This window comes from Bos mutus, chromosome 9 (genome assembly GCF_027580195.1).
Source record: "Bos mutus isolate GX-2022 chromosome 9, NWIPB_WYAK_1.1, whole genome shotgun sequence".
In the NCBI taxonomy this organism is placed as follows: domain Eukaryota; kingdom Metazoa; phylum Chordata; class Mammalia; order Artiodactyla; family Bovidae; genus Bos; species Bos mutus.
The window spans coordinates 48,243,753-48,271,342 of NC_091625.1; the positions used below are offsets into that span (position 1 = coordinate 48,243,753).

General features: G+C 36.0%; 1 protein-coding gene across 5 annotated transcripts in view; it reads right to left on the minus strand.

Moving 5' to 3' along the window:
• GRIK2 (glutamate ionotropic receptor kainate type subunit 2) overlaps positions 1-27,590 on the minus strand; it is a 739,106-nt gene that overhangs the window by 238,345 nt on the left and 473,171 nt on the right. For all 5 annotated transcript variants that reach the window (XM_070377125.1, XM_070377124.1, XM_070377121.1 and 2 more), the window contains exon 9: positions 8,566-8,679. In XM_070377125.1, the coding sequence (XP_070233226.1) occupies positions 8,566-8,679 (114 nt within the window). The remainder of the gene's footprint in view (positions 1-8,565; positions 8,680-27,590) is intronic.

Here is a 27,590-nt window from a genome sequence, read left to right on the forward strand (position 1 = left end):
TGGAAAGGTGAGAAGAATATCTTTCTCTCTGAAATGTAGTATTCAACCACCTGAAACTGTAACTGACAGTGCAGCTGATTGAAACGAACTGTCAAGAAAAAAGGACTAGAGTTCTGCTGGTTGTGCTGTTCACCAACATTTCAGGAAGGATGCTTCTGTCAGAGCAAAATGGATTTAAAGGAGGGCTTGGCTTAGTGATTATCATTCATTTTATAAAAAAAAAAAAAAAAAACTGGTATGCTATTTAATTCTTACACTTGACTGATCGGTTTAGATTGGAGATCTGGGTTGTTACTGTCTTTCTGCTGGAATTTGTATTTTAGCCATTAAATATTTCATCAGCTTAATTCACAAGTGAAAGAAGAAAGAGGGAAGAAAAGAAAAGCCAAAGCTCCAATCAATCAAATGTGCCATTTCACCGCTCTTCCAGTAAATGGTTTGATGGGAAGGGAGACTGCACCTATTAGCTAATCTCCAAACTGCATTTCATTTCTGAATCTAATTTATTATCCCCTTACATGAATAATCAAGATTTGACTACACAAAATTACTGCCAACATCTCCATTCAGATAGGACTAAATAGAACTCATTATCTCTCTTTCCAACATCCTTATCATGCTTTGTGGTAATGCTAATACTCCGCCTCATGGGCTTTTAACCTTGAAGTCCTTGTTCACCTTTCTCAATTGTTTTTGCCCCACATGTAATGCATTCATGATAAATCTCATACATGATATTTTGACGTTGTCTTCTCTTTCCTGTTGCACCTGGATACAATATCTCTCAAATCAGACTCTATAAATATCCTATTCATCAGTACCCATGAACAAACCATACCTCCCTTGTTCAAAATGTTCTTTGACTCAATTCTTTGTTAAACTGTCTTAGAAAAGGACATTCATGGATTCATCCTGTCTTTCTTTTTAGAAAGAAATTTCTAAAAAGAAATTATTAATTATTAATGTCTAAATTATAAATATGGGATTTAAAGAGACTAGGGTATCCACTCTGGCTGAGTAAATATAAAATTACTGGAACCATAAACAGAGCTTGGAAATATAGGAGAAACAGATATAATGAGGCCTGAATTGAAGAAAGATGTTTGAATCGTGTTGAGTTTGATCTTTAACATGCAGCTAGATATATGTCCTGAGTAGTTACATCTGAATCTCAGATCAAGGACATAGTTAAAATTTAGATTATACAATTTTTACAAGGTACTATCATGATGACATCTTTGAGAAAATTAAAGCAAAATTATTTCATTTCCATGTAGTTTTCTGTGGTTAAACTGAACCAAAAATTCATATTTCTCCAATCATTTCTTCTAGAAATATACATGTTATTTATAATAAATATATATGAAATATATATGTTATTTATAATAAAATAATCTCTAACAAAATTACGGTATTGATAATATGTTGACAACTGAAAAGAATATAACAACAATGAAAACACTTAAGGGTTTTATTATGGTAGCATTTTAAAATTAGATTTAATAAAGAAGGATGAAGGAAGCAGATGTGTGTATGTGTGTGTATGTGAGATTATGTGCTAAAACAATGAGGTTCTGGTCACTTACAAAGCCCTTAAAGATTGAGACCCTAAGATTTTTAAAAGTATGCCTAATTTCACATTAAAACAAATAAAATAGTCACTGGTGCATTAAAATACTACTAGTCATTAAGGGAAAGAACATGTTTCTTTCTCTGTGATATAGCTACTGATAGTTTTATGTTAATCTAGCTAATCTGGATGTCTAAAGAATATGAGAATATATTTGAAATAAAATACAACAAGCTACTAAAACAAGAATGAAAACAAAAGCACAATCTCTGAAACAGAAGACAAAAATATGATGAAAAAAGATTTGCTTCCTTTTGAATATGGTATGAGCAGCCTGAGTTTGAATGAGGCATTCATCTCACATAAACATTTAAGTAATACTTGTACATGCATATCTACTGTATCTCCCTTAAATTATGTTGATCTTACCATCTCCAGAGCACATCATTAAAACTGCTTAGAAACTGTATAGGGATTGATAAAAATGAAAAACCTTTTTCTTTGTAAAGCACCAGTGTCTGGGTTTCCAAGCCTGAATGCTAGTAACTCTCTAAGAAGAACTACATGCTTGGCAGTCACCCTGTGACAATGGGAAGATAAGAATCAGAGGGAAAACTCTATTGCAGGGACAGATGTGAAGCCTTAGAAAACTTCTTTTGTTGATATGATGGAATAAACTGCAGAACCATTTAGGGGATATCTGGTCACTTCTCTCTTTTGTACTGTGCTTCTTTCCATTGTTCTTGGGAGTTTGCTTCCAGATAAGCCACCTGTAGGCTGTGTATTCCAACAATAAAGCTTAATAAGCCTAAGCAAGTAAACTCAGCACTGAAATACACAACTTTTTAGGAAGTGCTAGGAAAATACAAAATAAGACTAAGTTGCAGATGCAAGCACATTTGTTCAATTCATTGAGCAACTGGGAAGAAAGAATCTCCTTAGAAGTGATTTTTCTGAAAAAGTAACCAAATTTCATAGTCATTGGTATGCTTAAGTGCTACTAGTCGTTCAGGGGAAGAACATGTACAGTGGCATTTAGTGCTAGTAATCTTTTGATGGACAAAAATCAATTATTATAGAGGAGCCACAGAGTGGGAAGCACTCAACATATTTAAACAGGCATGAAAAAATCAATTGAAAACCCAGAGCACAGAGGGGAAAATAAGCATTCCCTCTATGAACTTAAATAAATATCCAGCCACCTGATACTGTCCCTTGCTAGTGTACCCAAGGTAGTAAGGCCAACAGGATGAGGCTGAGAAGCTGAAAATAGAGCACATATTGGTCTTCAAAAGCTCTCTATATCTCATCCAGAATGAGTATTTTTGTTATGATTTTGGTGATTATAAATTTATATTTTAATAATTGAAAGTGTTAGTCACTCAGTCATTTCAAAGTCTTTGCAACCCCGTGGACTGTAGCCTGCCAGACCCCCCTGTGCATGGAATCCTCCAGGCAAGAAAACTGGAGTGGGTTGCCATTTCCTCCTCCAGTAGATCTTCCTGTCCCAGGGATCAAACCAGGGCCCACATGGCTGGTGGATTATTTATCGTCTGAGCCATGAGGGAAGCCATTTTACAATTTTATGCTCATTTATGCTCATCTATGAAATCACCATAGATGAAAATGTGATTCTAAGGTTGAAATTTTAAAATTCCATTTGTAATGATACAAGAAGCAAGGGAATTTTAACAACGACTGAATTTGAAATTCTAAAACCAGAGAGGTAATATGAGGAACATTCAGAAGATCGCATGAGTAGACTAGAGTTTTAGGTCTAGCCCCCTCCTGCAGAAGAGGCTATATAATTTCCAAATTATATAGCACCATATAATTAAAAACTAAAAAAAAAAGGAATTACAAATTTAAAAATTGTTTAGAGCTTCTGAAAATGAACACTTTCTATGAAATAACTATATTCTATACCCATTCAGTGTATTGGGCATAGATTATGTTGTTGAAGAGGTGTAAAAAATATTTGTAAACAAGATGCTTAATCTCAATTTTTAAGAGAAAAAGTGAGTTAAGCGCCTTTACTCTTGATTGTCCAGAAAGATCTGAGATTATGGTTTAAAGAAGCTGAAAAAAACCCAAGTGCCAAATTAGGAGAGGAGAGAAACAAGAAGATCAAGGCATCCAAGCGAGAGTAACCTAAATCTCGGTCCCTGAGGAAATGTCTAGATGTCTGGGGACACACCTATAATGGTATCGTGGTACTTTAGCATATGTGGTATTTCTGGAAGAGAAACTTTCTTTGGGTGAACAATTCTCAGTCAAGATACTATTTTGGTCATAAACTATAGCTGTTAGACTTTTCCAAGCTGGGACACTGGAGATTTCATTTTACAGTATTGGTTCCTCAAGGAGGCTACAGATTGGTTAAAAAAACTACTGTTCTACTTTCTAGCTCTGTGGTCATGAGTTGGTTACTTGGACAATCTGAATACCAGTTTTCCTACCTGTGAAAGAGTATGGATAATGGTGTCTAACAAAAAAGGTTATTATGACAATTAAATGAGTAAATCGATGAGTAGTGCTTTGAACATTGTCAAGTACCTAGCAGGCATGCCAAAGATGTGTGTTATTAATTTTTGGTAATGAACCATATTCATATAGCAGTATTTCATGAAGCTGAGAAGCATATAGAAAACTGGCCTCAGTCATTATGGTCTTCTTTGAATTTTGTAACTTTTTCAAGATCTTTCTTGCTTCAGGGCCTTGCATATGTTGTTTTATCTGCTGAGAATACTCATTCCCCCTCCCTTTACTTTGATAATTTCTTCTCAAACTTCAGCTCTCTATCCTTCTGCAGTGAAGTCTAACCTGATTCATCCTTCCACACCTGATCCTTCATGTCATTCTTGATCATTCTGTAAAAGGCAGCATGCCATGCATCTTTATTTCATATCTAGTCACAAGGGCGTATGTCTCTGTGTGTGTGCGTGTATGTGTGTTTAGTTCTCCTTATGAATTCTACCATTTTCTAAGTTTCATAAAGGCAGAGACCATGTCTATTTTGTCCATTAAATACAGTGGTTAGCATAAACCCTGGTATATCATTATCATTAAGTACATATTTGTTAAATACAAAAAGAATGATAAAAAGTAAAGTAAATAAAATCTAAGAGAAATGGAGCTAATTATGATAAGCACATTGATAAGGTCAAATTTTAGAATATTTCACTGTTTGTTTTTTTTTTTTTTTGACACATAATAAAAATGTCAAACAAGAAGCATTAAATGAACTTCTCTTTTTGAAGATATCATTATTTACAACATAGCTAGAATCTCCTCTGAGATTTTCGAAGAGAGAAAGGGAAAAAATAACCATAAAATAAATCAAATGATCATACTTCTTTAAAAATATAAGTTAAGCATCAATAAATTATATCAAGCTAGCTTATAAAAATAAGGGAAATAATCTCCTCAAATCTTTTCCTAATTGTGGCTACTCAGTGATCAGACTGTTCAGAAAAAGATTTTTCAACTAAGTGATATAAAATAATAAAGTACCTTTTCTTTTGAAGAAAATCACAATAACTTTGAAACTAACACAGTGACATAGTCTAAAATATAAGTGACCTACTTATTATTTGTAAGCTTAGAGTCCTTGGAAGGAAAGTTATGACCAACCTAGATAGCATATTCAAAAGCAGAAACATTACTTTGCCAACAAAGGTCCATCTAGTCAAGGCTATGGTTTTTCCAGTGGTCATGTATGGATGAGAGAGTTGGACTGTGAAGAAGGCTGAGTGCTGAAGAATTGATACTTTTGAACTGTGGTGTTGGAGAAGACTCTTGAGAGTCCTTTGGACTGCAAGGAGATCCAACCAGTCCATTCTGAAGGAGACTAGCCCTGGGATTTCTTTGGAAGGAATGATGCTAAAGCTGAAACTCCAGTGCTTTGGCTACCTCATGTGAAGAGTTGACTCATTGGAAAAGACTCTGATGCTGGGAGGGATTCAGGGCAGGAGGAGAAGGGGATGACAGAGGATTAGATGGCTGGATGGCATCACTGACTCAATGGACGTGAGTCTGAGTGAACTCCGGGAGTTGGTGATGGACAGGGAGGCCTGGCGTGCTGCGATTCATGGGGTCGCAAAGAGTCAGACTCGACTCAGAGGCTGAACTGAACTGAAGCTTATAGTGTATTTCAGAATTGATCTTACATGTTGGTTATATGGAGTAATGATCTGAGGAATATGTCTCAAACATCATTATAGATCAAAAAAAAAAAATGTCCAAGATCCAAAGCCTGATAATTTTTAAAAAGTTTTCTCTGGCTCTGATATTAAGATTTAATACCACTTGTTTATGAACAAATATAAAATTGTTTATTAGTGAGAAAGATATTTGACTACTTCTTACAAAATAACTCTTGAGTAATCAAGCAAAACTGAGAAATTGTATGGGTAGTCTAATCACCTGCTTTGTTTGGACAAGAAGTTTGCAATAACCTGCACACTTGAAAAAATATTTAAATACAGTCATTTGAAAAGTGTTTATGCTCTCTAATTTTCTGCTTAATTAAATACCAATTTTTAAAATTTAATTTGACAAATATTATTGAGTGCCTGCTATGCCCCAGGCACTTTTCTCTGACACTGAGATCTAAAAAGTGTAAAATTTGATTAGATTTGTATAGATTCTTACCAAAATCTTGTATAGATTGTATAATCTTACCTTGTATATATTCATACCAAATAGAGATCAGATAAACACAAAATTTCTAACATTAAAAAAAGTAATGTATGGTAAGTAAAATGATAAAGTATTATGATACACATGTACACTTCCCTGCCTGCCCCAAACATACACAACTGAATGGAAAGATCAAAGAGTTTCACAGAGTGCATGCAAACTGAGGTGGGTCTGGAAGGATGAAAAACTTTTCACAGGAGAACATAATGAAGTGGGCAAAGATTTGAAGCCATAAAATAAGTGATGCATTTGAGAGTTTGGCTGTATCAGGGAGAACTGAGAAAGTAGTACAGGGGCTAGTTGCTGAAGACAGATGCCCTTGCCCAGCACACTTTATTTTGTGAGCATTGTAGAGGCATATATGGTATAAAAACAAGAGACTTAGTCAGATCCTAATTCTCAAAGCAGTGGTCAGTGATGTTTGGAGAAATATTGTACACATGAAATAATTCAAGAATAGTATAGTGTTAAGCTTAAATATGAAGTACTGACAAGTTCTATATTTCAGGAATGGAGAGAAACATATTGCAAACAAAGGGAACGGGGCTAACACAATCACAGTAGTGAGCTAACTGGTTACCCTAGATCAGTTAAAATACAGGATTTCTGAAAGGGAGAAATGGGAAATGAGGATAGAAAGATGAGAGAAGACAAGACAGTAAAAGGCTTTGAATAACAGGGTCAAGATTAGGGGACCTTTTTAATGTCCGATATGGACTCAGACAAGAATGTGTCTGCAATACAGGAGACACAGGAGACACGGATTCAATCCCTGGGTCGGGAAGATTCCCTGGAGGAGGATATGGCAATCTGTCCCAGTATTCTTGCTGGAAAAATCCTATGGACGTAGTAGGCTGGTGAGCTACGGCCCATGGGGTCGCGGAAAGTCAGACACAACTGAAGCGACTGAGCGCAGCACAGCAGCAGGGACTCACTAAAGACTTATAAGCAGAGAAGCAGGGAATGACAGAATTAGATCTTCACAATGGACAGTGAAATATATTATAAAGGGGAAAGGTTGTCAGCAGGAGGAAGTTACACTGTTACTGTAACTGTTCCAGCAGCGGGTTATGAGATCCAAGATATACTGGCAGAAAAAGAACGTAGTAGTGTCCTGTGCGTACATCCATCTGAGGAGCACGGCTGGTGGATTTGAGAGCTAGCTTTGAAAAGAGATGGGGATACAAAATTAAGTTAAAGGGGACCAGAGAAGTTTGGATATAGTGGAGCAGGTATTCACTGAAGTTCTTAGCAAAGGAGTTATTAAAAAACACCTCATGAACTTCTATCACCATCATTTCATGATCACCAGCTTGCTTCATTATCAAGAGTCTTTAACCCAAGCTGTTTTGTTTGGACATGTTTTGATCTAACATCCTGTATTGCTAGTAAAAGGACAAGATTATGAATTCCTCCTGGCTTGATGTTCTACCATAAATCAAATTTAGAAATCATGTAAATGCTAAAAGTATGTGGAGGTTTGTTTTGGACATTAATCTCACATTCTTACTGGCTACCTGGAGAAATCAACATTGATAAACTTATTCTGTAGGTGAAAGTACTTACTAAATTATATAAAAGTTCCTTGCTTGTCCTAAAATTAAAATTCTTATTTGCAAATGGCATAGTAGGCATACATGAACATTATTGTGATTTAATTAAAACATATAATTGCAAGAGGGGTAAAAATATCTAGCTTATCAGTATTAATTTAATTCTGTTGGTAGTGAAAATATTTCTGACTTAAAACAGCACTTGTCATTTGATTTCATTAGGGAGATTAGTAAAGTAAAAGTGATTTGCCATGATGAAAACAATTAAATTGAAAGCAAGGTTAAAACATAATTATAATAGAAAAAAATCTCAAAAATAAATGGCATGCCCTCTGAAATTTATTTGCAGGAAATGAAAATGAAAGCAGAAGTAAAGTTCACATGCAGCTCCTCACATAACTATATTTATATAACTGCTTGTCCATGTATTTTTAAAATGTTAGCATTCACAATTTTTCAACAGCAACTAATTTTGTAGAAACATAAAGATTCCCAGTAATAGATAAAGCTGTATTATTAAGCAACACAAGCAGCCCAAACATTAATATAATTTACATCATTAAAAGCTAACAAAATAAAACTGACTAAATTAACACTGACTCATCCATTATACAGCAACTGCTAAATAACTGTAAAATATATTACATTCTGTTCATTACTACTCTAATTATAATGTCTTTTTCTATCCACTTCCATGTTTGTCTGCATTTATCTAAAAAGAATGGGAAAACTAATACTTACCAAAATGGTGGTAACGATCAAAGAACGATTGGATAAGGAATCTGTGATGTTGGCTGGCTTTCCTTTTTGACTTTCTGTCATATTCAGGCCACTGGCTGGATCCCAAGTTCCAATCTATAAAATAGCATATGTACTCTGTAAATCATCCATCAGACACCTGGAGAGAGCACTGCAGAGAAAGTTAAGACTGCTAACACTTATTATTCACCTCTGCTACATTATCTGCTGTTGCTGAAGTAAAGGCTGCTTGTTTTAAGCATGATTCACTGCTTTGTGAAGTGTGTCCAGCGAAGTGTGACATTAAAGAACAAAATGATCCATTGCACTTCTACAGTCAGTGTGGGAGCTTAATTTTCCATTCAAACTTTCATTCACCAAGATAAACTACAGTTGATGATACCTTGATAGTTGGCTGGAAACTCATTAACAGCATATATCTTTTATAGTAATGGATCTATCTTATCCTCTCATTATGATGGTAACATGCCATATTATATGGACAAAGCTAAAAGAGCAAGACCTGGGGATCCAGGATAAATTAATAGGTAAAGGCAACTTAAAAGGGGCATTTATTTGTATTCACAGCACCCCCAGTAAGGTGAAATCATACCCCAAATTACCTCTGGAAGTTTTAAAAATATACCTTTGAAGCTTTTAAAATACTCCAAGAAAGGAGATTACAGCAAAATCTCATCTGGATAACCTATTCTAATACTATCACTTGTATTCTACACTCACTACACTCACTACACACAATACACTCACTTGTATTCTACTATCACTACACTTCTGTTCAGTGTATATTTTAACTATTAGGTTGTTGCAAAAGTAACTGTGGTTTTGGACCATGAATTTTAAATCATTATAACAGGTTCAAACACATCTTTAATAATCAAAATAGGAACCATTACAATCAACATATTTTTGCCAGCAATATGTTGGTTTATTCCTGTAACATAAAAATCCATGCTTCAGAATTCTATGAATTCTTAGAAAGCATTTTCAACCTCCTGCTCATTGTGGAAGCATTTTCCCTGCAAAAAGTTGTTGAGATGCTTGAAGAAGTGGTAGTCAGTTGTCAAGATGCCTGGTGAATATGGCAGATAAGGCAAAACTTCATAGCCCAGTTCATTGAACATTTGAAGCACTGGTTATAAGATGTGTGGTCAGGCCTTGTGGAGAAGAATCAGGCCCTTTCTGTTGACCAATGCTGTCTGCAGGTGTTGTGGTTTTGGTGCATTTCATCCATCTGATGAGCATACTTCTCAGGTGTAATGGTTTCGCTGGGATTCAGAAAGCTGCAGTGGATCGGACTGGCAGCAAACCACTAAACAGTGACCATGACCTTTTTTTGGTGCAAATTTGGCTTTGGGGAGTGCTTTGGAGCTTCTTCTCAATCCAGTCACTAAGCTGGTCATTGTGGGTTGTTGTATAAAATTCACTTTTTGCTGCGTGCCACAATCCAATCAAGAAATGGTTCAAGATAAGACAACACTTCAAAATGACTTTTTTTTTTTTTTTTTTTTTGCCAGCTCACGAGGCACCCATTTATCAAACTTTCCAATTTGCCTCAAATGCCAAATAACCATAGAATGGTCAAGGCTGAGTTCTTCTGCAACTTCTCGTGTAGTTATAAGAGGAACAGCCTTCAGTGATTGCTCTCAGTTGGTCACTGCTGACTTCTAATGACCAGCCACTACACTCCTCATCTTCAAGGCTCTTGTCTCCTTTGCAAACTTCTTGAACCATCACTGCACTGTAATACTGCACCTAATATTAATAATGCCCTCTGAAAGGTTAAGCCAAATGCTGTGTTCAGATATATTATACTCAGTGAACACAGTTTATAAAATGACCTCTGGAGATACATAAAAGCATAAGATACAACTGTATATGTAGATTGGTTTACAGACAGTAGTTACGTAAGTGGTTTACATATCTGCACTATTGCATGCCATGTAATAATAGTGACCACTAACAGAAAGCAGAAGCAAAGGAGACACAGAGTCAGTGTTTTCATCAGCATTAACTTTTCCTCACCCTCTCAAACCTGGGAGTCACCAGTAATGAAATTTGTCTTTCTTATGTCCCTAGCCAATTACCCAAACAAAGCTATAAATTATTAATTTATTTTAATATAAAATTTTGTACATAAAGAGCTTTCTCAATTACAGATGAACCCATCATAAGTTGAAATATTAAGTCAAAAATGCATTCACTATAACAACCTACCAAACATCCTAGCTTGGCCTCAGTCTTGTCTGACTCTGTGCGACCCCTTAGATGGAAGCCCACCAGGCTCCCCCGTCCCTGGGATTCTCCAGGCAAGAACACTGGAGTGGGTTGCCATTTCCTTCTCTGAAGCATGAAAGTGAAAAGTGAAAGTGAAGTCACTCAGTCATGTCCAACCCTTAGCGACCCCATGGATTACAGCCTACCAGGCTCCTCCGTCCATGGGATTTTCCAGGCAAGAACACTGGAGTGGGGTAGTTGGGCAAAATCATCTAACAGAAACCTTGTTTTATATAAAGTGCTGAATATATCATATAATTTATAGAATACAGTATTGAAAGTGAAAAACACACTGGTTGTATGTCCAACAGGATGGTTGTAATGGTACTGGTTGGTTATCCCAGTGATGGAGTGGCTGACTGGGAGCTGCAGCTCAATGAGCTGCCAGCATTACAAGAAATTGTCATACTACACATCACCTGCTCAGGAAAAAAAGATCAAAATTCGAAGTATGGTCTCTACTGAATATGCATCACTTTTGCATTATCACCATTATAAAGCCAAAAAATCATAAGTTGGGAACTGCCTGTAAATTAAATTATTTTTAAAGTGACATTGATTTGAAAGTGAAAGTGAAAGTCACTCAGTCATGTCCAACTCTTTGTGACCCCATGGGTTACAGAGTCCATGGAATTCTCCAGGCCAGAATACTGGAGTGGGTAGACTTTCCCTTCTCCAGGGGATCTTCCCAACCCAGCAATCAAACCCGTCTTCCACATTGCAGGCAGATTCTTTACCAGATGAACCCCCTACCTAAATATGCTAATAAAGATCTCATTGGTTTAAATCCAAATTAAATGTTATTATCTTTTCTATTTTCTTTACATTTTACTGTATGTGCTCTTTTGGATCTCTCCATTTGTATAGCTTTATCAGTAACTTTTTAAGGTGTTTATCTTCCTTTAATTGGAGTAGTACAAGAGTAGAAATGTTAACAATTTCTGTTCTTCATAAAAACAAATGTCATTCTAATAGTTGTATATAAATATAGACCCCCATGTATTTTTTTTCAACAACTCATTTGGGGATTCAATGTAAATGTATTTAATAACGTAAAAAAATCTTGTCATATTTTCTAATACTTAATTTTCTTCTTACCACCTAAAACTATATATTTCTGGTATTTTTGTCAATAAAACAAAAAAGTCAAATAATACAATAAGGGGAAAAAAGAAAACAATCTTGATTCAGCATTCTTTCCAAAGTAAATTACATACTGGTCAATTAAATTACTTTAAAACTGTGACTACCTTGATGTCATAAAGAGACTAATTACAATTTCGATTCAATAATGAAAGGTTTTCAGGGGCCAGACGGGTAATATCAATGTGTAAAGTGAAAAGGCATAAGCCAGTAGTAAGAATTTCTAGGCTAAAATGTGAAGTTTCTAAATCTCAAAAACATCTCAAGGCAGAAAAGTAACTGCGGCCCACTAACCCAACCTGCTCGGCTGTGTGCCTTGGGCTGCACACCCAGAATAAGTACTTTTTTCAAATCTCTAACAAGGCATCACCAGAGTTAGAAGAGGCCCTGCTGAGGACCTGGGTGGAGGACAGAAGGGAGGTCAAACCTAGAATTCCTGCTGACCTGCTTAAATTGTTTCAAATTCAAAATCACTAAAAAAAAAACAAACCCAAACAAAAATGCCCTGTTGGCTAAATAGACATCTGCAGACTGTATTTTGCAGTGACTGGTACTTTTCTGATCCTGATCTATGATTAATACCTATTACACATTTGTCCCTTAGATTTAATTGTCTTTTTCTTTCCCCACTGTTGGCTAAATAGTTAGATTTTTTCAGACATAATTCTGTTAGCAAAGCACTGGCAGGCATCATTTGCCCAGTGTCATCTGCCTAATGACAAGCTTGACCACTAAGTTTTTCAACTTTCTAACAAATCACTAATACAAAACATTGTCCATTTCACTTACTGTTATCTTCCAGGATTACACTTACAAAAAATAAATTAGCTAAATGTTTACTCATCTAAACCTACTAATCTAGGTTCATTTTCTATTGGTTGTTTTTCTAGCACTCTTTGGATGAAGGGGTTCTGGCTCATGAATCCATGATCACCTATAATCACAAATATTAGGTATCCCTCTTTATAAGTCTCAGGTTTCTACACAGAATATTAGAATATTTCAGAAATTTCAGTGGCATAACAATTTAAATCAAATAAAATTTTGTGTGATTCCCCGATTTTTAAGTTTCTTAGAACTATATGATTCAAAAATTTCTATTGATTGAAGAAATTGCCACCTGTGGGGCTTTTTGTTTTGTTTTAATCACAAGAGCCATAGACTAAATCAAGACAATCCTTTTTCTTGCAATGTATCTTCAGAACCATAATTTTTTCATTATATTATTCAATCAAGTCATTTAACATTATTTTCAGTTTCAAAATGTAATAAAGATATCTAAGTACTCTTGACCTCAAAGAGTTATGTTAAATAGAGTGAGTCTATCTGTTGGTTTATGTGAATACTTCAAGTTTACAGTTATCTTCGTGGTATAGCAACCCTCTTTACAATTTAAAATGTCATGGTTTGGATAAGTCATAAGTTCACTTTACTTATAAGCATAAAATTAGATAGAAGTAATACAAAAGTACTTCAGAAATCACAAAGAACAATAGAAAATCATAGTATTACTCATTTTTCTGTTTTATGTTCTGAATAGTTCTTAAATTTGCTCTTCTTCATAAAATGATTGTATATTATTGATATCAAATTATAAAACATACAAATAGAAAGGAGAACGTCAATTTAAACTTTGAAGCTAAGCACATACCCATGTCAATCATAGCTAATGATTTAATGTATTTTCTTTAATTCTTTTATCTTTATATGTATTTTCCTTACATAATTTCCAATACAGTCTTGTAGGTAATCTCCCAGACTCGGAAGGGTGTGTCAGATCACCAGGATCCTATTACATCTACACAATTATCACCAGGGGACTGGGGCACATTACTTCTCTCCGACTCAATTTCCTCATCTATAAATGGGGATATAACTTTGTCTACCTCAAAGAGCTATTGTGAGGATCAAGTGATAAACACTGTAATGTGTTATATAGTGAAGTCCCTCAGTCGTGTCCGACTCTTTGCAACCCCATGGACTGTAGCCCAACAGGCTACTCTGTCCATGGGATTTTACAGGCAAGAGTACTAGAGTGGGTTGCCATTTCCTTCTTCAGAGGATCTTCCCAACCCAGGAATCAAACCCGGGTCTTCCGCACTGTAGGCAGACACTTTACCATCTGAGACACGAGGGAGTCGCAATGTGTTTATAAGTGGGCTACAGTTCAGTTCAGTTCAGTCGCTCAGTCCTGCCCGACTCTTTGCGACCCCATGAATCGCAGCACACCAGGCCTTCCTGTCCATCACCAACTCCCGGAGTTCACTCAGACTCACGTCCATCGAGTCAGTGATGCCATCCAGCCATCCCCTTCTCCTCCTGCCCCCAATCCCTCCCAGCATCAGAGTCTTTTCCAATGAGTCAACTCTTTGCATGAGGTGGCCAAAGCACTGGAGTTTCAGCTTTAGCATCATTCCTTCCAAAGAAATCCCAGGGCTGGTCTCCTTCAGAATGGACTGGCTGGATCTCCTTGCAGTCCAAGGGACTCTCAAGAGTCTTCTCCAACACCACAGTTCAAAAGCATCAATTTTTCGGTGCTCAGCCTTCTTCATAGTCCAACTCTCACATCCATACATGACCACTGGAAAAACCATAGCCTTGCCTAGACGAACCTTTGTTGGCAAAGTAATGTCTCTGCTTTTGAATATGCTATCTAGGTTGGTCATAACTTTCCTTCCAAGGAGTAAGCATCTTTTAATTTCATGGCTGCAGTCACCATCTGCAGTGATTTTAGAGCCCAGAAAAATAAAGTCTGACACTGTTTCCACGGTTTCCCCATCTATTTCCCATGAAGAGATGGGACCGGATGCCATGATCTTCGTTTTCTGAATGTTGAGCTTTAAGTCAACTTTTTCACTCTCCACTTTCACTTTCAAGAGGCTTTTTAGTTCCTCTTCACTTTCTGCCATAAGGGTGGTGTCATCTGCCTCTCTGAGGTTACTGATATTTCTCCCAGCAAAATTATTATATAAATTAATATATCCTATTTCCATACTATTATGAGTATTTTCTTCTGGCATTAAAAATTAATTACATTCAAAATTTTAATGATTATAAAATAGGAACATTATATAAACATATCACAGTTTACCTAAGGCTGTTGATGCTTGACAGAAAATCACAAAATTCTGTAAAGCAATTATCCTTCAATGAAAAAATAAATTTTAAAAATAAGTCTTTAGTAAAACACAGTTATTTACAAATATTTGCCCACATATTTTAGTATTTTAAAAACAGATTCCTAGAATTGGAATTACTAAGCCCCCCAAAAAATAAAAATGAGTCAAGATTGTTAGTACATGTTGCTATATAGCTTTTCAAAACTATTACTGTGTTCATTATGATCCACCTGACCATATATAGCATAATAAAACTTCCTCACAATTCATTTTCTACTTTTTTTTCTGATATACAATGGGTTCTTCATTTCTTTTTTAATTGAAGTATAATTGCTTTACAATATTATATAAAGCAATTGTATAAATTGCGTAGTTTCTACTGCACAATGGAGTGAATCAGGTGTATGCATGCATATATACCTTCCCTCTGAACCTCCCTCCCACCCATCATGTTAAAATATATATTCATAAGAATTTTATATATACACAATGTGCTTTACTTTTTATATTTCTCAGGATTTAAAAAAAATTCTTCATATAATTTTGTGTGGTAAACTACATTTTATCTTTTGTTGCTTTGATTTATTTTCTCATGTAGAAAAACATTTATTTATTTTTTTTTTAGAAAAACATTTATATTCAGATGATTTTAAAGTTATTTATCTGAGTATCTCATTAATTAGTTGATGCTTTACTTATTTATCTTTGTTTCTGACAGTTTTCTCAGCATAAATTTTCTTTGTTTTGTACTTTATATTACTCCTTTGGCTGAGATAATGTTTTCTTTCCTCTCCTGAGATATATAATTGTTTGCCTCATCTGTAATTAGCATTTTGACATTTCTTCTAAACATGTATGTTAGTACTTTTCCTTGTGAGCAGAATCAGTGGGACAGGTTTTTTAATTGTCTGTGGAATTTGAAATAATAATTTTTGACAAGTATACCAAAAACTTTCTCAGGTAGAAACAAAACAAACACTTCCAGCAGGGTGTAAAATATTAGTTATATATGAAGTCAAGCTCATTTAAGGTTAAGAAATAATTTATCTACTAAAAAACATTTGGCATCATAGAATCTATTAAAATTCTATTTACACTCTCCTCTTGGCATTTGCTAACAATATAGTCATGGATGTTGGGGAATAAGGAAAAGAATGATACAGTTTTTCATCACAGAACAATATAAAAAGGAAAACTTCTCTGATTATACATAATTTTTACTTAATTTTAGACAAATATGTCTTGAGCAAAGAGCATAACTGGCAATTTTCTAAAGGCCTGTTTGGTGATCATGAGAAACCACACTGTACATTATATACAGTCTTAGCACAATGTGGAGTCTCTATCAAAAAATAAGGTTGCTTTAAAAAAAAAATTCTTCCTGATTTATAAAAGAATGATATTAGAACATTCTCTAACACCATACATAAAAATAAATTAAAATAGACTAAAGACCTATATACAAGACCAGAAACCATACAACTCCTAGAGGAAAAAATAGGTAGAACAATCTTTGACATAAACATAGCAATATATTTTTGGATCTGTCTCCTAAAGCAAAGGGAATAAAAGTAAAAACAAATGAGTCCTAATTAAAATATTTTTCATAGAAAAGGAAACAAAATTATCAACAAAACAAAAAGACAACCTACTGAATGGAAGAAAATATTTGCAAATGATATGACCAATAAGGGTAGTTAATATATATGTGACATATATAAGTGTTAGTTCTCAGTCATGTCTGACTCTTTGTGACCCCATGGACTGTAGCCTGCCAGCCTCCTCTATCCATGGAAATCTCCAGGCAAGAATACTGGAGTGGGTTGCCATTCTCTTCTGTAGGGACTCCTGACCCAGGTATTAAACCCATGTCTCCAACATTGCAGGTGGATTCTTTACCTGCTGAGCCATCAGGGTTCCTTAAATAGCATGTTCAATTCAAAATCAGGAAAATAAATAACCCAAATAAAAACTGGGCAGAAGAACTGAACAGACATTTTTCCGAAGAAGAAATGCAGATGACCAACAAATATATGAAAAGATGTTCAACATCACTAATCATCTTGGAAATGCAAATCAAAACCACAGTGAGATACCAACTCATACCTGTCAGAACTGCTATCATCACAAAGAACACAAATAACAAATGTTGGTGAGGATGTGGAGAAAAGAGAATTCTTGTACACTTTGGTGGGAATGTAAATTGGTACAGCTACTGTGGAAAAGCTATGGAACTTTCTCAAAAAAACTAAAAATACAACTACCATAGAATGAGCAATTCTGCTCCTTGGTATATATCCCAAAAAAAAAAAAAAAAGACCAAAAAAACAAAACAGAAAACACTAATTCAAAAAGATAAATGCACCTCAGTGTTCACCGAAGCATTATGTACAATTGTCAAGACATGGAAGCAATCTAACTGTTCATCACAGATAAATAGATAAATAGATTATATTATATATATATAAATACATATATAATTATTATATATGTACATATATATATATATTTACATACTCTCTCTCTCACACACACACAGACACACACACAAACATGCAGAGACCAAACCTGTGTCTCCTGCATTTGCAGGCTGGTTCTTTACCACTGAGCTACCAGGGAAGCACCAGTGTAATTGGTGGGCTGCATATTTCTCTGTTAACTAGTGCATCTATTCTTTCTAGATAACTTGCAAACTCAGGTTTCTCAAGCCTACATGGAACATGAATAGTGGGCACTGAGTTTTTTCAATATAGCAGTTTTCTTACTATGTATTAACAGGTAGGTAATTGGAGAAGGAAATGGCAACCCACTCCAGTACTCTTGCCTGGAAAATTCCATGGACTGAGGAGCCTGGTAGGCTACAGTCCATGGGGTTGCAAAGAGTCGGACATGACTGAGCGACTTCACTACTATTAACAGGTAGACAGTTTTTGCCTTCATTTACTTCACCCCTTCCAGTGTTAGGGCTTCCCAATGGCTCAGCGATAAAGAATCCATCTGTAATTGCTGGAGACACTGGTTCAATCCCTGGATCAGGCAGATGCCCTAGAGAAGGAAAAGGGAACCCACTCCAATATTCTTGCCTGGGAAAGGCCATGGACAGAGGAGCCTGGTGGGCTACAGTCCATAGGGTCACAAGAAAGATGGACATGGCTTAGTGACTAAACAAAAACAGTAACACAATGCAAAGAACTCCTCAGTTAATGACTTTTCTAAAACTATCAACCAGTTAACATAAGTCTGGAATTTCACCATTTGAGAACTATAGCATTAATATGAGAACAGGAAATCAATGAGTATATAATGATCTTACAGAAAGGGCTGAATAATCTAAACATGGATTTTTTTTCACCACTGATTTTTATTTTTGTTTAAGACAAAGTCTAAACATAATTAAAGAGTTAAGAGACAGGTGATACTTTTGATTTTTAAAATACAATTTGAATCAATGAATTTACTCAAATATAACTGTGATAACATTCAATTAAGGGTCATTGTTTTGCAAGGATAAAAAAGTACTTCAGAGATGACTTTGAACTCAAATCAATGCATTATAATTATGTTTAGTACACATGCATGCTATTTGCTAAATTGCTTCAGTTGTGTCCAACTCTGCGACAGTTATGAAGCAAAATAATAACTATAAATACACTGACACAAACTGAAAAATATCAGTACAGTTATGAAATTTGGCATGTAATGATTCTTTGTATAACTCAGACAAATTAAACAGTAAACATCTTCAAAGACAGACACTAAGTTTGGGTCCTTCCTAGGATCAATTTTTGCTTTTCAAGAAGCAAATGACACATTTACCACAGGTGTAGAGATTGTTGGTCAACATCATCATTATCATTGCTTTCCTAAAGACAGGAAAAAGAAATCTTAGCTCCTAGGAAAGTTAGGGGTCATTGTTGCCATGGAGACCAAGGTGTATGTACCAAGAGTCATCAAAGAGAGAAAGATAAAAGCTGCTATGCATTATGTGAAGTTGCTCAGTCGTGTCCCACTCTTTGCAACCCTATGGACTGTAGCCTACCAGGCTCCTCAGTCCATGGGATTTTCCAGGCAAGAATACTGGAGCGGGTTGCCATTTCCTTCTCCAGGGGATCTTCCTGACCCAGGGATCGAACCTGGGAATCCCGCATTGTAGGCAGATGCTTTACTGTCTGAGCTACCAGGGAAGCAAATGCTATGCATTAGGTGTTTTAAAAAAAAAAAAAAAAATCCTCAGTGATCTAATGTAGATTTTCAGATTTAGATAAATTTTGGACTGTAAATCCATTCAGATATCTTTTCAGAGGGGGTTAATGATTCTTCTGACAAGACAAAGATCAACAGTAAAATTTTATGCAGAAATTACCACTCTTTCTTTAAATATATATATATATTGTACAAAAAAGTTTCTTTAAATGCACTTTGAAACATGTTCTCTTTCTGGAACATCAGATCAGATCAGATCAGTCGCTCAGTCGTGTCCGACTCTTTGCGACCCCATGAATCGCAGCACGCCAGGCCTCCCTGTCCAACACCAACTCCCGGAGTTCACTCAGACTCACGTCCATCGAGTCAGTGATGCCATCCAGCCATCTCATCCTCTGTCATCCCCTTCTCTTGCCCCCAGTCCCTCCCAGCATCAGAGTCTTTTCCAATGAGTCAACTCTTCGCATGAGGTGGCCAAAGGACTGGAGTTTCAGCTTTAGCATCATTCCTTCCAAAGAAATCCCAGGGCTGATCTCCTTCAGAATGGACTGGTTGGATCTCCTTGCAGTCCAAGGGACTCTCAAGAGTCTTCTCCAACACCACAGTTCAAAAGCATCAATTTTTCGGTGCTCAGCTTTCTTCACAGTCCAACTCTCACATCCATACATGACCACAGGAAAAACCATAGCCTTGACTAGACAAACCTTTGTTGGCAAAGTAATGTCTCTGCTTTTGAACATGCTATCTAGGTTGGTCATAACTTTGCTTCCAAGGAGTAAGCGTCTTTTAATTTCACAGCTGCAGTCACCATCTGCAGTGATTTTGGAGCCCCCCAAAATAAAGTCTGACACTGTTTCCATTGTTTCCCCATCTATTTCCCAGGAAGTGATGGGACCAGATGCCATGATCTTCGTTTTCTGAATGTTGAGCTTTAAGCCAACTTTTTCACTCTCCACTTTCACTTTCATCAAGAGGCTTTTTAGTTCCTCTTCACTTTCTGCCATAAGGGTGGTGTCATCTGCATATCTGAGGTTATATGTTTGTAAACTCAGACAGGCACAGTCTCACTACTAATCCTCACTCTTTCCATATATTATCAAAATATTTGAGTTTTTAGCAAGAAGTCTATGGATTGTTGATAGCAGTTCCTCTACCAGTGGGTAAAAATGCAAGTAGTGAATATTCAGAAAGCACAGATTTTAGAAGTTGAATCTTTATTTGATAGTAAAATATAATGAATTCAAACTTTGGCTATACTATGCTAAGTCACTTCAGTCGTGTCCGACTCTGTGAGACCCCATAGACGGCAGCCCACCAGGCTCCCCCGTCCCTGGGATTCTCCAGGCAAGAACACTGGAGTGGGTTGCCATTTCCTTCTTCAATGCATGAAAGTGAAAAGTGAAAGTGAAGTCGCTCAGTCGTGTCCAACTCTTAGCGATCCCATGGATTGCAGCCTATCAGGCTCCGCCATCCATGGGATTTTCTAAGCAAGAGCACTGGAGTGAGGTGCCATTGCTTTCTCTGTTCAAACTTTTACAGGTTTGCAAATATGGGTCATCTTGATTTATGCTATTTATATAAATTTTTAGTTTTGTAGAAACTGGCAAACATATATTCCATAAGATGGCTCTTGATAGCCACTTTTCTTTCTCAAGATTGTCCCTAAGGGGGCTAATTTTATTCTAAAAGCATGCTGAGGCTTAGTTTGATCTTTGTGTTTTTTCTAGATTAATATAATATTAATAAAACAGCCACATTTCAATAAGGATTTATTAGGCCTTTGCACTGAGAAGACAGAACATTCTATTCTCTAAGTTCTATTTTACTATATTAAATATCACATTTAGGAGACTATCAGAAAAATAACCAGAATAGATAGGAAATTCTGATGCTACACAAAGGGCAAGAGACGTACACAATTATGATTTTAGTTTAACATTTCTATTTAGATGAAAATTTTAAAAAATCCATTTAAATAACAAATAAAATATAATAGCAAGAGATTGATTTTTTTTTTTCTTGGAAAGCTCATGATGTACATAGTTGTCACAAAGAACATTCAGTAAGAAAATTCAATCAGGCGGTAAAATAAAGCAATTTTATTATTGTACTTATTATTGTACACAGTTTCTTGGAAGGAATTGTTTTTAAAGTCTAAGTGTTTTTTTAATGGCCTTTAGATAGCTCATTTTGCAATGGAAATGAACCATTATCATGTACTGTCATCAACTCAGTTCAAACCTATTTGTGTAAAACCCTCCTAACTGTTTTTGCTCTAAACAGAATCTTTTTGATATCATATTCTAAGAACCACCTGAATATTTCTTAATATCTATTGCCATTAGTCATGTTTTTGTTCCATCTGAAACTGGTCTTTCCTAAAATATAGCTAAGTCTCAGAGTACAAGATAAGTAAAGTCAAACCATTTCCAATGGTAAATCATATCATAGTTACATATCCTTTAAAAAATCTATTAATTTTATTGTCAGTTATAAATAAATTTGTATATCTCCAATGTAGTACCCAGGTGAAGGGTCTCCTGGTTATAATTATAGCAAAGGATGTGGAGGGAAGTAGATGGATTCTAAATGTATTTTGAAAGTGAAATATACAACATGATCTTTGGACAATGATTCAAGCTGGGAAAATCATTTATTGTAATTTTCCTTTTTGTACTGTTATTAATCTCAATTGTTGTTCAGTCACTAAGTTGTGTCCAACTCTTTGCAACCCCATGGACTGCAGCATTCCAGGCTCCTCTGTCCTCTTATCTCCTGGAATTTGGTCAAATTTATGTCTATTTAGTTGGTGGTGCTATCTAACCATTCATCCTCTGCTGCCCTCTTCTCCTTTTGCCTTCAATCTTTCCCAGCATTAGGATCTTTTCCAATAAGTCAGCTCTTCACATCAGGTGGCCACAGTAATGGAGCCTCAGCTACAACATCAGTCCTACCAATGAATATTCAGGGTTGATTTATTCAGGATTGACTGGTTTGATCTCTTTGCTATCAAAGGGACTCTCAAGAGTCTTCTCCATCACCCAATCCCAAAGCATCAATTCTTTAGCACTTAACCTCCTTTATCATCCAACTTTCACATCCAGACAACACTACGGGAAAAACCATAGCTTTGACTATATGGAACTTTGGAGGCAAAGTGATGTCTTTGCTTTTTAATATATTATGTAGGTTTGTTTTAGCTTTCCTTTGAAGAAGCAAGCATCTTTTAATTTCATGGCTGCAGTCACTGTCTGCAATGATTTTGGAGTTCAAGAAAATAAAATCTATCACTGCTTCCACTTTTTCCCCTTCTATTCACCATGAAGTGATGGGATCAGATGCCATGATCAATACCAGGCTCTTAAAGAAAGAAACTGTCTTAGCATTGCCTGAGGAAAACAAAGTCATTTACTGTCTTATATTCTTAATCTTCTTCCTCTGTTTCAGAGAAAGGACTGCCATGTCCCAAGGGCTTTTTTGGACAGACATGGTTGGATGTGTATGCAATATTCTTGACCTTTCTTATACCTGACCAGGTACATCTGTGAATGACTACAGGAAGGAAGAAATTAGCACCTCCCCTCTGGAAGCTGACCCGATCCAGGAAATATTTGACTTTAGCTCCTCCCCTTTCAGTACAAAAGAAGTCTGATCTAACTCCTGGCTTTTTGAGTAAAGACATTATTTCTTGCCCCAATTAAACCAATAATAATAATAGATGTGACTGCTTGTTTATGCAGCATGGCTGACCCTTCTTAGACCATGACTAACTGGGGTGGGTTCTTACCAAGGTCCCTGGTGAGCCAAAGGAGAAGGAATTCACTTTGATTTATGATTCCTAGCTAAGTGGAAAGCTGTATCCAGAGTAGCATTTTAACCCCAAGTTCAGTTCCATGAATATGTCCTACTTCTATTTGTCAGAAGTATACAGGAAGCTCCACAGTCACAAATATCAGAAGTATGTATTATACTGTCATTAACTGTTTTAATCCTAAGATTAACATTTGAGAAAACAATTCAAAATATATCTGTTTACTGTACATACAAACAAGAGGTCTTTATTTTAACATATATGACTGTCCAATCCTTTGTTATAATTTTATGCATTCATTTATTATTGGCAGGTTTTCTTCACTAGAGTATAACCATTGTAAAGGCATAAAATAGATGTTTATCGAATATTTGTTAGGGAATTAAATGAATAAATAAAGTCAAAGATGATAAGAATCAAAAAAGAGGCAGTAGCATGAGCAGATAGGATTGAGGATAGTTAAAATTCCTAGCCTTATTCATATTAATGTAGTATTTTTAGGTTCTTTTAGAGACCACGATATCTTTTTCTTCAGCCAGTACAACAGGGAAGTCCATTTCTCTCAGCTTTTTTTGAGATGGGGAATTGGGCATAGAGAAGTTGGGTGGAAGGATGAAGTTCATACACTTGTGATAGAACTGGAATTGTAATTTAAGTCTCCTGAATTACCATTTATTGAACCTTTCAAAATGTGAACTCTATCAATGTAGGAACTCTGTCTTTTCATCTATGAATTGGTAACTATACTATTTAGGAAAAGACAAAGGTAAAATCAGCAAGACTTATGAGCCTTCAGGAGGCAAATATTGCTATTACCCATGATATAGTTGGAGACACTGTATTTTGAGGGAATAAGAAACCTGTTTGTAAATAGTAAATGGTGGAACAAGGATTTGAGCCCAATTCTGTTTGAATTTAGTCCTTGATCTATTAATCAGTCTACTAAATTAAAAAATGAATATATTTCACTGGTTTCTCTGGTGGCTCAGATGGTAAAGAATCTGCCTACAATGAAGAAGACCTGGGTTCAATCCCTGGGCTGGGAAGATCCCCTGGAGAAGAATGGCCACCCACTCCAGTAGTCTTGCCTGGAGAATTCCATGGACAGAGGAGCCTGGCATGCTACAGTCCGTGGGGTCACAAAGAGACACACAACTGAGCAATTTTCACTTTTCATTCCTACAATTTCAAAGTCAAGTCAACCATAATGGCATTTCCAAAGTATTTCCACTATTTGGAAAATAGTGACTAAACTAAAATACCGACTAAAGTAAATTCCACTTCCCTTTTTTAGCTGATGACTAATTTTCAAAGGTTCTGAAACAGTTTGATGTGAACTCTAAGTTCCTTTTCCCTATAGCTTACCTTCACCCACTCTTAGGACTTTGTCTTCTCAGGAGATTTGTGCCAATTTCATTCTAAAGTAAATTTCCTTTCCTATTTTTTTTTTTTTTTCTCCAGTGTTTGATTTCTAGCTCTGTAACTAGCTCCTTCCACTTTTGCCATATAGGCACCACCATTATCCCTTAAAAACAGAGTCCCAATAGTCTGCTCTTCTTTAAACTAACACTGATGAAGGTTCAGTTAATACCATCTGTCACTGTTTACTCTAAATTATACTCTCAGAAGAGTTTCATGGCTTCATAGTAAAGTTATTCCAAACTATATCTTCCCAAGCAATCCACAGGACTCCAGGCTATTCTGTCTTTGAAATCACAATGTATACATTGCAAATATGATTGCAAATATCTTGACAAGGTGTTCACAGTATGACACAAACCAGCATTTTAGCTCTATTTCCCACTTCTACAGTATGTGAGAGAATGTGTGTGTGTATATAATATGTATGTGTGTGTGTGTGTGTGTGTGTGTGTGTATATATATGGCTCATGCTTGGTCATGTCCAACTCTTTGTGACCCCGTACACTGTGGCCCTCCAGGCTCCTCTGTCCAGGAGATTTATGAGGCAAGAATACTGGAGTGGGTTGCCATACCCTTCTCCAGGGGATCTTCCCCACCCAGGGATCGAACTCAGGTCTCCTGCATTGCAGGCAGATTCTTTACCACTGAGCCACCTGGGAAGCCCTATGCATATATATATATACATATATAAATCAAATAAAATATTAGTGCATATAAATTATCAAGTGAAAATATATGCATATGTGTGCTCAGTCATATTTGACTGTTTGTAGCTCCATGGACTGTAGCCCATCAGGTTCCTCTGTCCATAGAAATTTCTAGGAAAGAATACTGGAGTGGGTTGCCATGTCCTCCTCCAGAGGATCTTCCCAACCCAGTGACAGAACTCAGGTCTTGTGCACTGCAGGCAGATTCTTTACCATTTAAGTCACCAGGAATCCCAAGAATGCTGGTGTTGGTAGCCTATCCCTTCTCCAGGGGATCTTCCCAACCCAGGAATCAAACTGGGGTCTCCTGCATTGCAGGTGGATTCTTTACCAGCTGAGCAACCAGGGAAGACTGTGTATGTGTACATATATATGTATAAATCTATATATATCTATGGGAGAAGGCAATGGCACCCCACTCCAATACTCTTGCCTGGGAAATCCCATGGACAGAGGAGCCTGGTGGGCTAAAGTGCAGGGGTCACAAGAGTGAGAAATAACTTAACGACTAAATAACACCAGCAAGTGGATCAAAAGGCCTGCGTAATATGGCAATGGCATCCCACTCCAGTACTCTTGCCTGGAAAATTCCATGGACGGAATAGCCTGGTAGGCTGCAGTCTATGGAGTCGCTCAGAGTCGGACACGACTGAGCGACTTCACTTTCACTTTTCACTTTCATGCATTGGAGAAGGAAATGGCAACCCACTTCAGTGTTCTTGCCTGGAGAATACCAGGGACGGGGGAGCCTGGTGGGTTGCTGTCTATGGGGTCTCACAGAGTCGGACACGACTGAAGCGACTTAGCAGCAGCAGCAGCATACATATCTATGATCAAATGAAACATTATGCATGTCTTTCCTATATTGTTACATCTTTTAGAAATTATTCAATTCCTACTAATCTATAAATTCTCTATTATTCTAAGATAATTCTAAGAACCTTGTATGCTGTAATATACTTAATTATACTCTTATCAGAAATATTCTTTTATTACTCTTTTGAAACTTGAAACAGATTTTCCATTGTATTTACTTACAAATGTGTGTTACCTGATCATTCTATAGAAAAAGCCTCTTGAGCCTCTTAAGGATAAGGACTATGTGTAATTAATTTATCAAAACAAATTTTCAAATTTCAGTTAAGAACACGAAATATCGATGAAATGTTAAGGCAACATGTATAACTCACATTATTATACTCCGCTTACCAATAGGATAGATCATAACATATACCTGGTAACTATTACATTCAGGGTATTTCTGTAATTCACATTTCAGCCTGAAGAAACCTCTAATATTTTCTTTATTTTGAGTCTAAGATAGGACTGGGTCTATGGTAACATGAAGAGCATCACCATTTTTATGTTAATGTGTTGACAAGCAGTGCTTGAGGCTCATCCTAGTGACCTGAGTACTTTCAAAGAATAAGGTAATAGGATTCCCAGTAAATACTGAGATTAGTCCATATGAGCTGACTGAACTTCACCATTATCAATTCCAGCCTTGGGTATCAAGTAATGTTCTCAGTCTTGGAAGCAAGGTAATTAGGAAGTGACAGTCTCACGAATATTTTAGTTTCAGTTTATTATAAGATTCCTGATTTTGCATGGTCTTGACAAAGGATACAAACCAAACTCTCAATGAAAAGAGGTAATACTCCTATTAATTTTACTCATCAATTTGTCATGATATACCTCTTGTCTTGTACAAGAGGTATATACATATGAACACATACAAATATGTGTTTTCTCTCTCCTGCATCATTTAATCAACATTTATATATATTTTGTTTCATTTCAGGCTAAAAGACCCCTTATTTTGATTCAATTTCCTTCTTTAGTTTCCATCTATGAGTGATGTTCCATGTTCAATTGTTAGATGAAATATAACAATATCTTTAAAGTCATATTATCGCAAACTTGTTTCCTAAAGTTCTTATCAAAATATCTATTTTAATTTGTAGCTTTCAATAAATCCATCAAAAATATCTAAATACATATATTAAAAATATAAGCAAACTTCTATTAAAATGTTCTAAAAGTAGCACACACACCCAAACTCTGTACATCACCTCAGTTGTATAAATAAAATCAAGGGAGACAGAGTCAATGTAATGTGTAGCATTCATGTTCATATCTAATTTACTTGAGCAGATTAATTCAGACATTTCTCTTGAATATGGCCCAGCAGTGGAAACATGTTTTAGTATTTAATCGTTTTATATGGTCTGCTATAAGTGGGAAAGTCTATGCAGGCACATGTGATTATAAGTTACATATATAAAGACTCATACTACACCAAATATCTTCTAATTATATCTTATAGCT